This window comes from Pristiophorus japonicus, chromosome 19 (assembly GCF_044704955.1).
Source record: "Pristiophorus japonicus isolate sPriJap1 chromosome 19, sPriJap1.hap1, whole genome shotgun sequence".
Taxonomy (NCBI): domain Eukaryota; kingdom Metazoa; phylum Chordata; class Chondrichthyes; family Pristiophoridae; genus Pristiophorus; species Pristiophorus japonicus.
In genome coordinates this window covers 40,448,872-40,464,244 of record NC_091995.1, presented here as the reverse complement: position 1 = coordinate 40,464,244, position 15,373 = coordinate 40,448,872, and the positions used below count along the sequence as shown (strand labels likewise).

The 15,373-nt window shown below is 49.6% G+C and overlaps 1 protein-coding gene across 1 annotated transcript in view; it reads right to left on the bottom strand.

Annotated features, from left to right (window-relative positions):
• Positions 1-15,373, bottom strand: part of LOC139230184 (soluble scavenger receptor cysteine-rich domain-containing protein SSC5D-like) — a 45,445-nt gene that overhangs the window by 11,462 nt on the left and 18,610 nt on the right. The window contains exons 2-3 of the mRNA XM_070862025.1: positions 1,879-2,187; positions 895-1,206 (exon numbers count right to left, since the gene is read on the bottom strand). Coding sequence (XP_070718126.1) covers positions 895-1,206; positions 1,879-2,187 — 621 coding nt within the window. The remainder of the gene's footprint in view (positions 1-894; positions 1,207-1,878; positions 2,188-15,373) is intronic.

Genomic DNA, 15,373 nt, shown 5'->3' with positions numbered 1-15,373 from the left:
TGGCAGAGGTGGCTGCGGAGGTGTCGGGCAGCACTGTTATGGATAGAACCGCTACGCAGTATCGGAAAAAATTCAACAATCTCACTCGGGTGATCAAAGTGAGAACATGTTTCCACAACTCATACATAGAAACATCGAAAATAGGTGCAGCAGCAGGCCATTCGGCCCTTCGAGCCTGCACTGCCACTAAGATCGTGATCATTTAACCTCAGTACCCCACCCCAGCCTTCTCTCCATACCTCCTGATCCCTTGAGCCATAAGGGCCACATCTAACTCCCTTTTGAATATGTCCAACGAACTGGACTCAACAACTTTCTGTGACAGAGAATTCCACAGGTTCAAATTCTCTGGGTGAAAAAGTTTCTCCTCATCTCGGTCCTAAATGGCTTACCCCTTATCTTTTGACTATATCCCCTGGTTCTGGACTTCCCCAACATTGGGAACATTCTTCCTATATCTTACCTGTCCAGTCCCGTCAGAATTTTATATGTTTCCATGAGATCCCCTCTCAGCCTTCTAAATTCCAGTGAGTATAAGCCAAGCCGATCCAGTCTTTCTTCATATGTCAGTCCTGCCATCCCGGGAATCAGTCTGGTGAACCTTCGCTGCACTCCCTCAATAGCAAGCATGCCTTTCCTCATACGAGTCTCTGATCCTCTATCTGGGAACACTCTGCAAACCAGCACTTAAACCAGCATGGGCTGCCCAGGGATGGGCAAAGGTCAAGGAAGGATTTGGAGACTAGGATAAGAATTGTTTAATTGAGGCGTTGCCAGACCGGGAGTCAATGTAGGTCAGCGAGTACAGGGGGTGAGGGGTGAATGGGACTTGGTGCGAGAAATGTGGAACAGCCGGTTGCGTTATTACAAGCGTAATGAAAGATCCTAACTCACCTGAGCAGACGACACCAGCATGCTGACCACAGGCACTGCTGTTGGCACCGAACGGGTTGGAGAGGCATCGGTCCAGGGAGCGCTCCGTTCCGTCACACCTGACAACGCTCAGCAGGACATCTCCACTCCTTTGGCCACGGTAGGCCCCAGTTAGCGACTCGGCCTTCCCGCAGTTCAGCTGCTTGCACACGATGTCCCCGTCGGTGAGGTCCCAGCCCTCGTCGCAGACGGTCCCCCAGGTGGAATTGTAAAGGATCTCCACTCTCCCCGAGCACGTGTTGTTCCCGTCTGTCAGTCTGACCGGGAAAGGACCTGTCAGGGACAACACAAGATTTGGGCCTTTCTGCTACTGTGGTTTTAATCCCCACTCATTTCCCCTACCTCCTCGAAGGAACAGGAGGAGGCTGAGGATGAAGGTGCCACCAGTCTTCTACTGCCCCTCTCCCCATGGTGCTGAGATATGGGTTCACCAGCGTCCAACACCCTTTCGCAAGTCAAACCAAATGACCCTTTTCTGGCTTACGCTATTGGTCCAAAAGTTGATCCTTGGGACCTGTTGCAGGCATCCAGATCAAAGGATCATATCTCTCGGTGCAAGCAACGATGGTGCTAGCGGACTTTATTTCCCCAGGTATCCTCTAGTGATCTATCGAGTATTGAGGAGAAGGGCTGGAATTTTTGCTGGTAATGCAAATGGTTGCTCCCTTCGTATCCGGGAAAGGACCTGTCAGGGTCAACACAAGATTTGGGCCATTCTCCAACTGTGGTTTTAATCCTCCACTTGTTTCCCCTCCTTCCTTGAAGGATCAGGAGTAAGCCACTCAGCCCCTCTAAACTGTTACACAGGAACAGAAGGGGGCCCATTCAGCCTCAATGAGTGATCAGCTAACTCAGCACAGGCCGGAGATGGAGCCTGGTCCTTTCCTGCTCTGTGTGGGCCAGAACATTCCACACTCTTTAGCGCTGCGCGCCATTACTGCTGACCTGAACAAGTAACTCCAGCGTCCTGGCTGTGCGTACAGTTGCTGATATTCCGCTGGTCTGCCGGGCACTCATTGATGGTCGCCTCCGTCCCAACACACCCCACATTATCCAGCCAGATGGGGCCTACACCTGGGGTGAAGCCGGTGCTCACGGACACGGCAGCCCCACACTTGAGCTGCCTGCAGACAATCGAGGCGTCCAGGATGTCCCAGTTATGATCACAAACCGTGCTCCAGGTGGAATTGTTGTACACCTCGACTCTCCCTGAACATGAGTCAAGACCTCCTCGCAGTCTGAGGGGCACCGGACCTGGAAAAGGATGAAAGCAAATCTTACATTGTAACTTAGTGCCCTAATGTACTGACAGCAGTCATTGCACCCTGAATACCCCTCCGATAATAAGTTGTGCTGAACTCTACCCTCCCATTTCTGGGCCCGAATACCCATCCTATAATGAGGTGTCCAGAACTCTACCTTCCCATTCCTGGGCCCGAATACCCCTCCTATAATGTGGTGCCCTGATCTCTACCCTCCCATTCCTGGGCCCGAATACCCGTCCTGTAATGTGCTGTATAGAACTCTATCCTCCCATCTCTTGGCTTGAATACCCCTCCTATAATGTGGTGTCCAGAACTATACCCTCCCATTCCTGTGCTCGAATACCCCTCCTATAATGTGGTGCTCTGAACTCTACCCTCCCATTCCTGGGCCCGAATACCCATCCTGTAATGTGTTGTATAGAACTCTATCCTCCCATCTCTTGGCTTGAATACCCCTCCTATAATGAGGTGTCCAGAACTCTACCCTGCCATTCCTGTTCCCATTCTATGAATCTTCACTGCACTCTTGCCCTGGTATCTGCACACTTACACACATGCAATCCCACACACGCACAGACATAGATGCACAGACACATACACAAGCTCCACACAGCCCCACACACACAGACACACAAGTAGATCTGCACACATACCACAAACTAAACCAACTGCCCTGCTCTCTGCCCATAGCCCTGTATCAATCCCAAACATATGTGAGAACACCAGTAGCAGAACGGGGCCATAAAAGGGGCCGCGAGCGGTCCCTGGGCAGCGTGGAGGCCACTTCAAGCAGCAGCGTGAGCTGGTGCAGGAGAGCGACGGCAGCGAAGAGTGACGTCATCAAGGTCCAGGTCGGTGATTGGAGCATAGGCAGGTACAGCAGGAGCGGCGAAATCGTGGCGAAGGAGCTGCGAGAGACTGTAGAGGGATGTGATCGGGGCCCTGGAGAGGCGTGAGTTCAGGGCCAGAGACCCAGGGGCAGCACGGGCCAGCCCACACTGCGATATGTGTGCGCACTAGGTCCGTGCAGCAGAGCAGGAGTAGGCCATTTGGCCCCTTGAGCCTGCTCCACCATTCAATAAGATCATGGCTGATCTGATCTTGGACTCAGCTCCACTTCCCTGCCCGGTCCCCATAACCCTTTACTCCCTTATCACTCAAAAATCTGTCCATCTCCGACTTAAATATATTCAGTGACACAGCCTCCATAGCTCTCTGGGACAGAGAATTCCACAGATTTACAACCCCCTGAGAGAAGAAATTTTTCCTCATTGCAGTTTTAAATGGGCGGGCCTTTATTCTAAGACTATGTCGCCTAGTTTTAATTTCCCCTATGAGTGGAAATATCCTCTCTGCATCCACCTTGTCGAGCCCCCTCATTACCTTATAAGTTTCAATAAGATCACCTCTCATTCTTCTGAACTACAATTTGTATAGGCCCAACCTACTCAACCTATTCTTATAAGGCAACCCTCTCATCTCCGGAATCAACCTAGTGAACCTTCTCTGAACAGCCTCCAATGCAAGTATATCCTTCCTTAAATACGGAGACCAAAACTATACGTAGTACTCCAGGTGTGGCATCACCAATAACCTGTTCAGTTGTAGCAGGACTTCTATGCTTTTGTACTTTATTCCCCTTGCAATAAAGGTCAACATTCCACTTGCCTTCCTAATTATTTGCTGTACCTGCATACTAACTGTCATGTATTCAACCAGCATTGTAACCCATGTATAAACTGACCTAAGTTGTACACCATGAGAACACTGACCACTAGGTGGGAGACACTCCTAACCTGGACCTTCAGGTATAAAAGGGGAAGCTCCGCCCACCTTCATCACTTGAGTGCTAAGGAATAAAGGACAGGTCACAGACTGACCTTCTCTCAAGCATGGGCCTCATGTGCATTTATACTGTGTAGTAAGGACGTATCAATGGTGACAAGAAACTGGGATTTAAACCATGCGAGCATGGCCACTAGCAGAACAGACGAGAGGTACTCTGTTAAGGAATGGTTGGGACAGAGATTCAACATTGTTAAAGCAGCACACAGTTCTCCAGGCAGACAAGGGCAGTCAGGCATGCCCCAACATGTAGTCGAACCCAGAGGGGGAGTTCGACAGAGACAATGGCAAGCTGAACAGCAATATACGCCATTGCAAGGCACAATGCGGCCAGTAATGGGGCCATCAACACCTGTTAATGGTGCACTCAAGGACAATAACAGGGGCAGTCAGGGACAATCGACTGGCAAGGGACCTTTTGTTTCAAAACGCAACTCATGCTGGAGGCGTGGAGGCATACATTCAGCCGGAGTTTGCAGGGATAAGCAAAATACCTGCAGAAATTGCAGAAATGGACACTGGAGGAAATTGCTGGAAGCTGAAGTTCAGCGAGTTCATGTGGAGCACGTATACAGTTCATACACCAGGACGCCACCGATAATGATGAAAGTGCTCCTCAATGGCATCCCAGTATCAATGGAGTTAGACACGGGTGCCAGCCAGTCCCTGATGGGTATCAAACAGTTCGAAAAGTTGTGGGCATCCAAGGCCAGGAGGCCAAAATTATCGCCGATTGACGCACAGCTACGGACTTACACAAAGCAGATCATTCCGGTGCTAGGCAGCGCCACGGTAGTCGTGACCCACAAAGATTTGGAGATCAGGTTGCCACTCTGGATTGTCCCAGGGGACGGTCCCGCACTACTGGGGAGGAGTTGGCTTGTTGTCATGAACTGGAAATGGGGCGATGTCAATGCAATTTCCTCTGTGGAGCGAGTATCATGCTCACAGGTCCTGGACAAATTTGACTCATTATTTCAACCCGGCATTGGCACTTTCATGGGGGCCAAGGTAGTGATTCACATAAACCCGGATGCCAGACCAGTGCACCACAAGGCCAGAGCGGTGCCGTACGTGATGCGGGAAAAGATAGAAGGCAAATTGGACCGCCTGTTGAGGGAAGGCATCATCTCGCCAGTCGAATTCAGTGACTGGGCAAGCCCGATTGTGCCAGTGCTCAAGGCGGATGGGTCGGTCAGGATATGTGGCGATTACAAGGCCACCATCAATCGGGTATCACTCCAAGACCAGTACCCGCTACCGAGAGCGGAGGACCTCTTTGCGACGCTATCCGGTGGCAAACTTTTTTCAAAATTGGACCTGACCTCAGCTTACATGACCCAGGAGCTGGCGAGTGATTGGAAGAAGCTGACCACCATCACGACACACAAGGGATTGTTTGAGTACAACAGATGTCCGTTCGGGATTCACTCGGCCGCCGCGATCTTCCAACGAAATATGGAAAGCCTCCTCAAGTCGATTCCAGGGATGGTGGTTTTTCAGGACGACATCCTCATTATGGGATACGATACTGCAGAACACCTCCACAACCTGGAGGAGGTGCTACGCAGACTGGACCGGGTAGGTCTGCGACTGAAAAAGGCGAAGTGCGTCTTCCTAGCTCCAGAGGTAGAATTCCTGGGGATGAGGGTAGCAGCAGACGGGATCAGCCCTACTGCATCCAAGATGGAAGCGATCCAGAGAGCACCCAGACCCCGGAACACGACGGAGCTGCGTTCGTTCCTGGGGCTCCTGAACTATTTTGGTAACTTTCTTCCCAAATTGAGCACGCTGCTAGAGCCGCTACACGTGCTCCTACGCAAAGGTCGCGTATGGGTCTGGGGGGACAGCCAGGAAAGGATTTTTAATAGAGCACGCAATTTGTTATGTTCCAACAATCTGTTAACGCTATATGACCCATGTAAGAAACTTGTGTTAACGTGCGATGCGTCGTCCTATGGTGTCGGGTGTGTGTTGCAGCATGTCAATGCCAAGGGTCAGTTACAGCCGGTAGCTTATGCCTCCAGGAGTCTGTCCCAGGCAGAAAGGGGCTACGAGATGATAGAAAAGGAGGCGCTCGCATGTGTATATGCGGTAAAGAAAATGCACCAGTACCTGTTTGGCAGGAAATTTGAGCTGGAGACAGATCACAAACCCCTAACGTCCCTTTTGGCTGACAACAAGGCCATAAATGCAAACGCATCGGCCCGCATAGAGGTGGGCACTCACGTTAGCTGCCTATGACTACACAATTCGGCACAGACCGGGCACCGAAAACTGCGCCGATGCTTCAGCAGGCTCCCACTAGCCACCACTGAGGGGGCTACCGAGCATGCTGCTGAGATGGTCATGGCTGTTGAAGCTTTCAGAAGCGAAGGCTCACCCGTGACAGCCCGTCAGATTAAAGTCTGGACAAATAGACACCCGCTATTGTCTCTAGTCAAGAAATGCGTCCTGAATGGGGACTGGGCAGCCACGTACAGGGCATGCCCTGAGAAAGTTAAACCATTTCACAGGCGCAAGGATGAACTCTCGATTCAGGCCGATTGCCTACTGTGGGGAAACCGCGTAGTCATGCCCCAGATGGGCAGAGAGGTGTTCATCAGAGAACTCCACAATGGGAACCCGGGCATTGTCACGATGAAGGCAATTGCCAGGTCACACGTTTGGTGGCCAGGGATTGACGCAGATCTGGAACTTTGTGTTCGCAGGTGCAACACGTATGCCCAGCTGGGCCATGCGCCCAGTGAAGCCCCCCTTAGCCCCTGGCCATGGCCCGCCAAGCCTTGGTCACGCATCCATGTGGACTACGCAGGTCCTTTCATGGGGAAAATGTTTTTGGTTGTAGTAGACGCCTACTCCAAATGGATCGAGTGTGACATTTTAAATTCAAGCACATCCTCTGCCACGGTAGAAAGTCTACGGGCAATGTTCGCCGCCCACGGTCTACCGGACATCTTGGTCAGCGACAATGGCCCGTGCTTCACAAGCACTGAATTCCAGGACTTCATGGCAGGCAATGGAATTAACCATGTTAGAACGGCACCGTTCAAGCCGGCCTCAAACGGCCAGGCAGAACGAGCAGTGCAGATAATCAAACAGGGGATGCTCAGAATCCAAGGGGGTTCCCTACAAACGCGCTTATCACGCCTCCTGTTGGCCTATAGATCCCGACCACACTCGCTCACAGGGGTTCCACCCGCAGAGCTACTAATGAAAAGGACGCTCAAAACCCGATTATCCCTTATACACCCCACCATGAAAGAAATTGTTGAGAGCAGGCGCCAGTCACAATATCACTACCATGACAGGAATGTGAGGGCGCGATGTATTGATGTAAATGCCCCTGTTTTTGTCCTCAACTACGCTGCAGGGCCCAAATGGCTCGCAGGCACTGTGGTTGCCAAAGAAGGAAATAGGATTCTGGTAGTTAAACTTACCAATGGACAAATCTGCCGCAAACATGTGGATCAAACGAAAAGGAGGTTCAGCAACCCCATAGAAGAAGCAGAGGAAGAACACGATATAGAGTTCACTCCACCACAGGTGACCGAACACCGGAACCAAAGGGAGGAGAGCCCAGTCACTGTGGGCAGACCGGACAGGCCTGAGGCACTGCAAACAGCAGACACTCAGGCCAGCACCCAACAACCAGAGCCCTAACTCAGGCGCTCTACAAGGGAGCGTAAACCACCAGAGAGACTCAACCTGTGATCCCAATAAGACTTTGGGGGGAGAGGTGATGTCATGTATTCAACCAGCATTGTAACCCATGTATAAACTGACCTAAGTTGTACACCATGAGAACACTGACCACTAGGTGGGAGACACTCCTAACCTGGACCTTCAGGTATAAAAGGGGAAGCTCCACCCACCTTCATCACTTGAATGCTAAGGAATAAAGGACAGGTCACAGACTGACCTCTCAAGCATGGGCCTCGTGTGCATTTATACTGTGTAGTAAGGACGTATCACTAACTTTGAGTGTTTCATGCACAAGGACCCCCACTGCTGCACTTTTCAATTTTTCTCCGTTTAAATTACAATTTGCTTTTCTATTTTTTCTCCCAAAATGGATAACCTCACATTTTCCCACATTATACACCATCAGTCAAATGTTTGCCTACTCACTTAGCCTGTCTATATCCCTTTGCAAATTATTTGTGTCCTCCTCACAATTTGCTCTCCCAACCATCTTTGTATCATCAGCAAACTTGGCTACAGTACACTCGGTTCTGTTATATATGGAGAAAGAGTCAGACTGAACACTGTGAGCTCAAAGTAAAGTGTGACCTTAGTCTTTTATTGCAGGTCTCCAGAGTACCTCTCCAACCTGTGAAGCCTCCTTAAATACCTGTGCTCCCAAGGGATTATGGGATCCCTTGGGACTCCGGGGGATGAGCCTTCTGGTGGCTGTACAGAGTAAATACAAGTTTACATATATAACAGGTCCCTTCAACCAAGTCAATTACAATTAATATACAATTAATCCCACTCCCCCTGCTCTTACCCCAGGACTCTGCAAATCTGTTCCCTTCATTTATCCAATTTGCTTCTGAACGTTCTTTTCATCTCCCCCTCTGGTTCTTCTGCCAATGATCTTAAATCTGTGTATGCTGGTTACTGACCCCCCTGCCACTACGAAAAGTTTCTCCCCCTCTTCTCTATCAGAGCCTCCAGAAAGCTGACAGTTGTCTCTGGATTTATCAGCTATCTTTTCGCCCCCTGCACTGTATTCCTCGGCAACAGAAAGCCCAAACTGTGTTGGGCAGTTGCAGAGTGGGCATTGGATTGGGTGTCTCGAATGCCACCAGTCTTCTAATGCCCCTGTCCTCATGGTGCTGCGATATGGGTTCCACCAGCATCCAACATCCTTTGGCACATCAAACCAACTGACCCCTTTCTGGCTCATACTATCGGTCCAGAAGTTGATCCTAGGGACCTGTTGCAGGCATCCAGTTCAAAGGATCCCATCTCTCGGTGCAAGCGGCGATGGCGGTAACAGACTTTATTTCCCCAGGTATCCTCCAGTGATCTATCCAGTATTGAGTTTTGCGTGCAGTTTTGCGTGCAGTTTTGGTCACCTTACTAAAGGAAGGATATACTAGCTTTGGAGGGGGTACTGAGACGATTCACTAGGCTGATTCCGGAGATGAGGGGGTTACCTTATGATGATAGATTGAGTAGACTGGGTCTTTACTCGTTGGAGTTCAGAAGGATGAGGGGTGATCTTATAGAAACATTTAAAATAATGAAAGGGATAGACAAGATAGAGGCAGAGAGGTTGTTTCCACTGGTCGGGGAGACTAGAACTAGGGGGCACAGCCTCAAAATACGGGGGAGCCAATTTAAAACCGAGTTGAGAAGGAATTTCTTCTCCCAGAGGGTTGTGAATCTATGGAATTCTCTGCCCAAGGAAGCAGTTGAGGCTAGCTCATTGAATGTATAAAAGTCACAGATAGATAGACTTTTAACCAATAAGGGAATTAAGGATTATGGGGAGCGGGCAGGTAAGTGGAGCTGAGTCCACGGCCAGATCAGCCATGATCTTGTTGAATGGCGGAGCAGGCTCGAGGGGCTAGATGACCTACTTCTGTTCCTAATTCTTATGTTCTTATGTTCTTATGAGGGGAAGGGCTGGAATTTTTGCTGGTAATGCTCCCTTGGTAACTATAGACTGAATCGAGTGCCCTGGGGCGTGGTCCCAGATTGCTCATCAACAGGTCAGGATTTGCATCAGCTGAACAAAGGCTCACTGTCCCACACGTACAAGGAAAGAGGTCAACTCCAAACACAAAACTAAATATTCAGTCCACTCACACTCTTCTGAGACATTTCAGTATCATTCCCAGCTCTGTTCACTGGCTCCCCATTCTCTCCCCTCTGAGTCAGCACACTTCATCCCATAATACAGACCCACGCTCCTGGTGCCAATACCGAGAGAGATGCTGCACGTTCAGAGGTAGATATAGCGGCTTTAACGTAGTGAACCATCCCAAGGCGTTTGACAGGAGTATTATGAGATAAAAAAAATTGACACCGAGCCGCATAAGTAGAAATTAACGCAGGTGACCAAAAGCTAGGTCAAAGAGGTATGTTTTAAGGAGCGTCTTAAAGGAGGAAAGAGAGGTAGAGTGGCGGAGAGGTTTAGGCAGGGAGTTCCAGAGCTTGGGGCCTCGGCAACAGAAAACACGGCCACCAATGACTGAGCAATTATAATCAGGAATGCTCAAGAGGGCAGAATTAAAGGAGCGCAGACATCTTGGGGGGGATGTGGAGCTGGAGGGGATTACAGAAATAAGGTGGGTCGAGACCATGGAGGGATTTGAAAACAAGGATGAGAATTTTGAAATCAAGGCATTGCTTAACCGCGAGCCAATGCATGTTAGCAAGCACAGGGGTGATGGGTGAGCAGGACTTGGTGCGAGTTAGGACAGAGGCAGCCGAGTTTTGGATCACCTCTAGCTTACGTAGGGTAGAATATGGGAGGCCAGCCAGGAGTGTGTTGGAGTAGTCAAGTCCAGAGGTAACAAAGGCATGGATGAGGGCTTCAGCAGTGGATGAGTAAAGACAAGGATGGAGACGGGCGATGTTATGGAGATGGAAATAGGCGGGCTTAGATATGCTGCGGATATGTGGTCGAAAGCTCATTTCAGGGTCAAATATGACACCAAGGTTGCCATCAGTCTGGTTCAGCCTCAGACTGAAGTTGGGTGGAGGGAAGGAGTCAGTGGCTGGGGAACGGAGTTTATAGCGGGGCCCGAAAACAATGGCTCCAGTCTTCCCAATATTCAATGAGAGAAAATTTCTGCTCTTCCAGAACTGGATACCAGACAAACAGTACTGACAATTTAGACACCGTGGAAGGGTCGAGAAACGTGGTAGCGAGGAAGAGTTCTCTTTTCGACCCCTACGCTGTTTCTCAGCAATGCTTCAGAGAACCCAAACTGTGGTGGGCAGTTGCAGAGTGGGCATTGTATCAGGTGTCTCCAGTGCCACCAGTCTTCTACTGCCCCTCTTCCCATGGTGCTGAGATGTGAGTTCCACCAGCGTCCAACACGCTTTCGCAAGTCAAACCAAATGACCCCTTTCTGGCTCACGCTATTGGTCGAAAAGTTGATCATGGGGACCTGTTGCAGGCATCCAGATCAAAGGATCCCATCTCGTGGCACAAGCAACGATGGTGGTAGCTGGCTTCATTTCCACAGGTATCCTCTAGTGACCTATCAAGTATTGAGGAGAAGGGCTGGTTGCTCCCTTGGTGACTGTAGAGTGAATGGGCAAGGGCATGTTAGGGACAACAAAGAATTTGGACCTTTCTCCTACTAAGGTTTTAATCCCCACTCATTTCTCCTCCCTCCTCCAAGGAACAGGAGTAGGCCATTCAGCACCTCGAAACTGTTACACAGGAACAGGAGGAGGCCCAGTCAGCCTCTCGGACCTGGTAAATAGGGACAGGAGTGCGCCCATTCAGCCTCATGAGTGATCAGCTAACTCAGTACAGGCCAGAGATGGAGCCCGGGCCTTTCCAGTTCTGTGTGGGCCAGAACATTCCACACTCTTTAGCGCAGTGCACCATTACTGCTGACCTGAGCAAGTAACTCCAGCGTCCTGACTGTGTGTACAGTTGCTGATATTCCGTTGGTCTGCTGGGCACTCATTGATGGTCGCCTCTGTCCCAACACACCCCACATTATCCAGCCAGATGGGGCCTACCCCTGGGGCGAAACCAGTGCTCACGGACACGGCAGCTCCACACTTGAGCTGCCTGCAGACAATCGAGGCGTCCAGGATGTCCCAGTTATGATCACAAACCGTGCTCCAGGTGGAATTGTTGTACACCTCGACTCTCCCCGAACACGAGTCAGGACCTCCTCGCAGTCTGAGGGGCATCGGACCTGGAAAAGGACCAAAGCAAATCTTACATTGTGAGCTGGTGCCCTAATGTACTGACAGCAGTCATCGCACCCCGAATATTCCTCCTATAATGTGGTGTCCTGAGCTCTACCCTCCCATTCCTGGACCCGAATACTCCTCCTATAATGTGCTGTCCAGAACTCTACCCTCCCATTCCTGGGTCCAAATACTCCTCCTATAATGTGGTGTCCTGAACAACACCCTCCCATTTCCGGGCCCGAATGCCCCTCCTCTAATGTGGTGTCCTGAACTCTACCCTCCCATTCTTGCTCCTATTCTATGAATCTTCACTGCGTCCTTTCCCTGGTATCTGCACACTTACACACACGCAATCCCACACACACAGACATAGATGCGCAGACACATACATAAGCTCATCTGCACACAACCCCACACACACAGACACACAAGCACATCTGCACACACACACACTCCTACACCCACCAGCACATCTGCACATACTCCACAAACTAAACCAACTGCCCATAGCCCTGTATAAATCCCAAACTAATCCCACTTCCTGGCTCTCTCTCACCATAGCATTGTATCAGGAACAGGAACCCTGGCTGATTTCCCCTCTCTCTAACCCAGGGATCACTGTACAGTGGTCAGCAGTACTAAGGCAGAGCGGTTTAGAGAGGGTATTCCTTGGGGGTGCAGTGGTGGGATGGGAGGGTGGGGATGGCCTGAATGGCAGAGGCTCTATACTTTCATTTCACAATTGCACACGGGAGGAATAGGAATATCGAAAGGTGCTGACTTGCCAGTCCCAGTCACACAGACACAGAGCAACACCAGGGAAAGCCAATCGCTCATGGTGATGAGTCGCAGTTTCACCACCTCACTCCAATTCTGCTCAAATCCTCAACCACTTCCCCCGGTAAATGTTGGGCAAGAAATGGTGCCTTTTGTACCAATATTTGCATGTGCTGTAATGGCCTCAGTTCCTGTGCCTCCCCTGTGCTGTAACTCAGAGAGCCCATTCAACCTGACGCTGGTGGCACAAGCCTCCCAGTGGTCCCGGAGTGCCGCACTCCATAGAAACATAGAATATAGGTGCAGGAATAGGCCATTCGGCCTTTCGATCCTGCACCACCATTCAATATAATCATGGCTGATCATTCACCTCAGTACCTCTTTCCCGCTTTCTCTCCATACCCCTTGATCCCTTTAGCCGTAAGGGCCATATCTAACTCCCTCTTGAATATATCCAATGAACTGGCATCAACGACTCTCTGTGACAGGTCAACAACTCTGAGTGAAGAAGTTTCTCCTCATCTCAGTCCTAAATGACCTACCTCTTCTCCTAAAACTGTATCCCCTGGTTCTGGACCTCGCCAACATTGGGAACATTGTTCCCGCATCTAACCTGTCCCGTCTCGTCAGAATCTTATACGTTTCTATTAGATCCTCTCTCATCCTTCTAAACTCCAGTGTATAAAGGCCCAGTTGATCCAGTCTCTCCTCATATGTCAGTTCAGCCATCCCTGGAATCAGTCTATTGAACCTTCGCTGCACTCCCTCAATAGCAAGAACGTCCTTCCTCAGATTAGGAGACCAAAACTGAACACAATATTCCAGGTGAGGCCTCACCAAGGCCCTGTACAATTGCAGTAAGACTTCCCTGCTCCTATACTCAAATCCCCTAGCTATGGAGGCCAACATGCCATTTGCCTTCTTCACCGCCTGCTGTACCTGCATGCCAACTTTCAATGACTGGTGAACCAAGACACCAAGGTCTGGTTGCACCTCCCCTTTTCCTAATCTGCCACCATTCAGATAATATTCTGCCTCCGTGTTTTTGCCACCAAAGTGGATAACCTCACATTTATCCACATTATACTGCATCTGCCATGCATTTGCCCACTCACCTAACATGTCCAAATCAACCTGCAGCCTCTTAGCATCCCCTTCACAGCTCACTCCGCCACCCAGTTTAGTGTCATCTGCAAACTTGGAGATATTACACTCAATTCCTGCATCCAAATCATTAATGTATATTGTAAAGAGCTGGGGTCCCAGCACTGAGCCCTGTGGGACTCCACTAGTCACTGCCTCCCATTCCGAAAAGACCCGTTTATCCAGACTCTCTGCTTCCTGTCTGCCAACCAATTCTCTATCCACGCCAGTCCATTACTCCCAATACCATGTGCTTTGATTTTGCACACCAATCTCTTATGTGGGACTTTGTCAAAGGCCTTTTGAAAGTCCAAATACACCACATCCACTGGTTCTCCCTTGTCTACTCTACTAGTTACATCCTCAAAAAATTCCAGAAGATTTGTCAAGCGTGATTTCCCTTTCACATATCCATGCTGACTTTGAGCGATCCTGTCACTGCTTGCCAAATGCGCTGCTATTTCATTCTTAATAATTGATTCCAACATTTTCCCCGCTACTGATGTCAGGCTAACCGGTCTATAAATTCCCGTTTTCTCTCTCCCACCTTTTTTTAAAAGTGGTGTTACATTAGTCACCCTCCAGTCCATAGGAACTGATCCCGAGTCAATAGACTGTTGGAAAATGACCACCAATGCATCCACTATTTCTAGGGCCACCTCCTTAAGTACTCTGGGATGCAGACAATCAGACCCAGTGGATTTGTCTGCCTTCAATTCCATCAGTTTCCCCAACACAATTTCTCGCCTAATAAGGATATCCTTCAGTTCCTCCTGCTCACTCGACCCTCGGTCTCCTAGTACATCTGGAAGGTCATTTGTGTCTTCCTTCGTGAAGACAGAACCAAAGTATTTGTTCAATTTGTCTGCCATTTCTTTGTTCCCCATTATTGATTCACCTGAGTCCGACTGCAAGGGACCTACGTTTGTCTTCACTAATCTTTTTCTCTTCACATATCTATAGAAGCTTTTGCAGTCAGTTTTTATGTTCCCGGCAAGCTTCCTCTCGTACTCTATTTTCCCCTTCCAAATAAAACCCTTTGTCCTCCTCTGCTGAATTCTAAATTTCTCCCAGTCCTCAGGTTTGCTGCTTTTTCTGGCCAATTTATATGCCTCTTCCTTGGATCTAACACTATCCTTAATTTCGCTTGTTAGCCACGTTTGAGCCACCTTCCCCATTTTATTTTTACTCCAGACAGGGATGTTCAACAGTTGACGTTCATCTATGTGATCTATAAATGTTTGCCATTGCCTATCCACCGTCAACCCTTTAAGTATCATTTGCCAGTCTAATCTAGCCAATTCATGCCTCATGCTATCGAAGTTAGCTTTCCTTAAGTTCAGGACACTAGTCTCTGAATTAACTGTGTCACTCTGTGTAGAACGACAGTGCGGCGGTGCGCTTGACCTCGATGGACAGTGAGGTCCTGAAAGTGTTGGCAGGATGCAGATCTGTCCTGATGAGCTGGCATATCTCACTGATAACCACTTTGTGGAAGCGAAGGCAGGTATTCT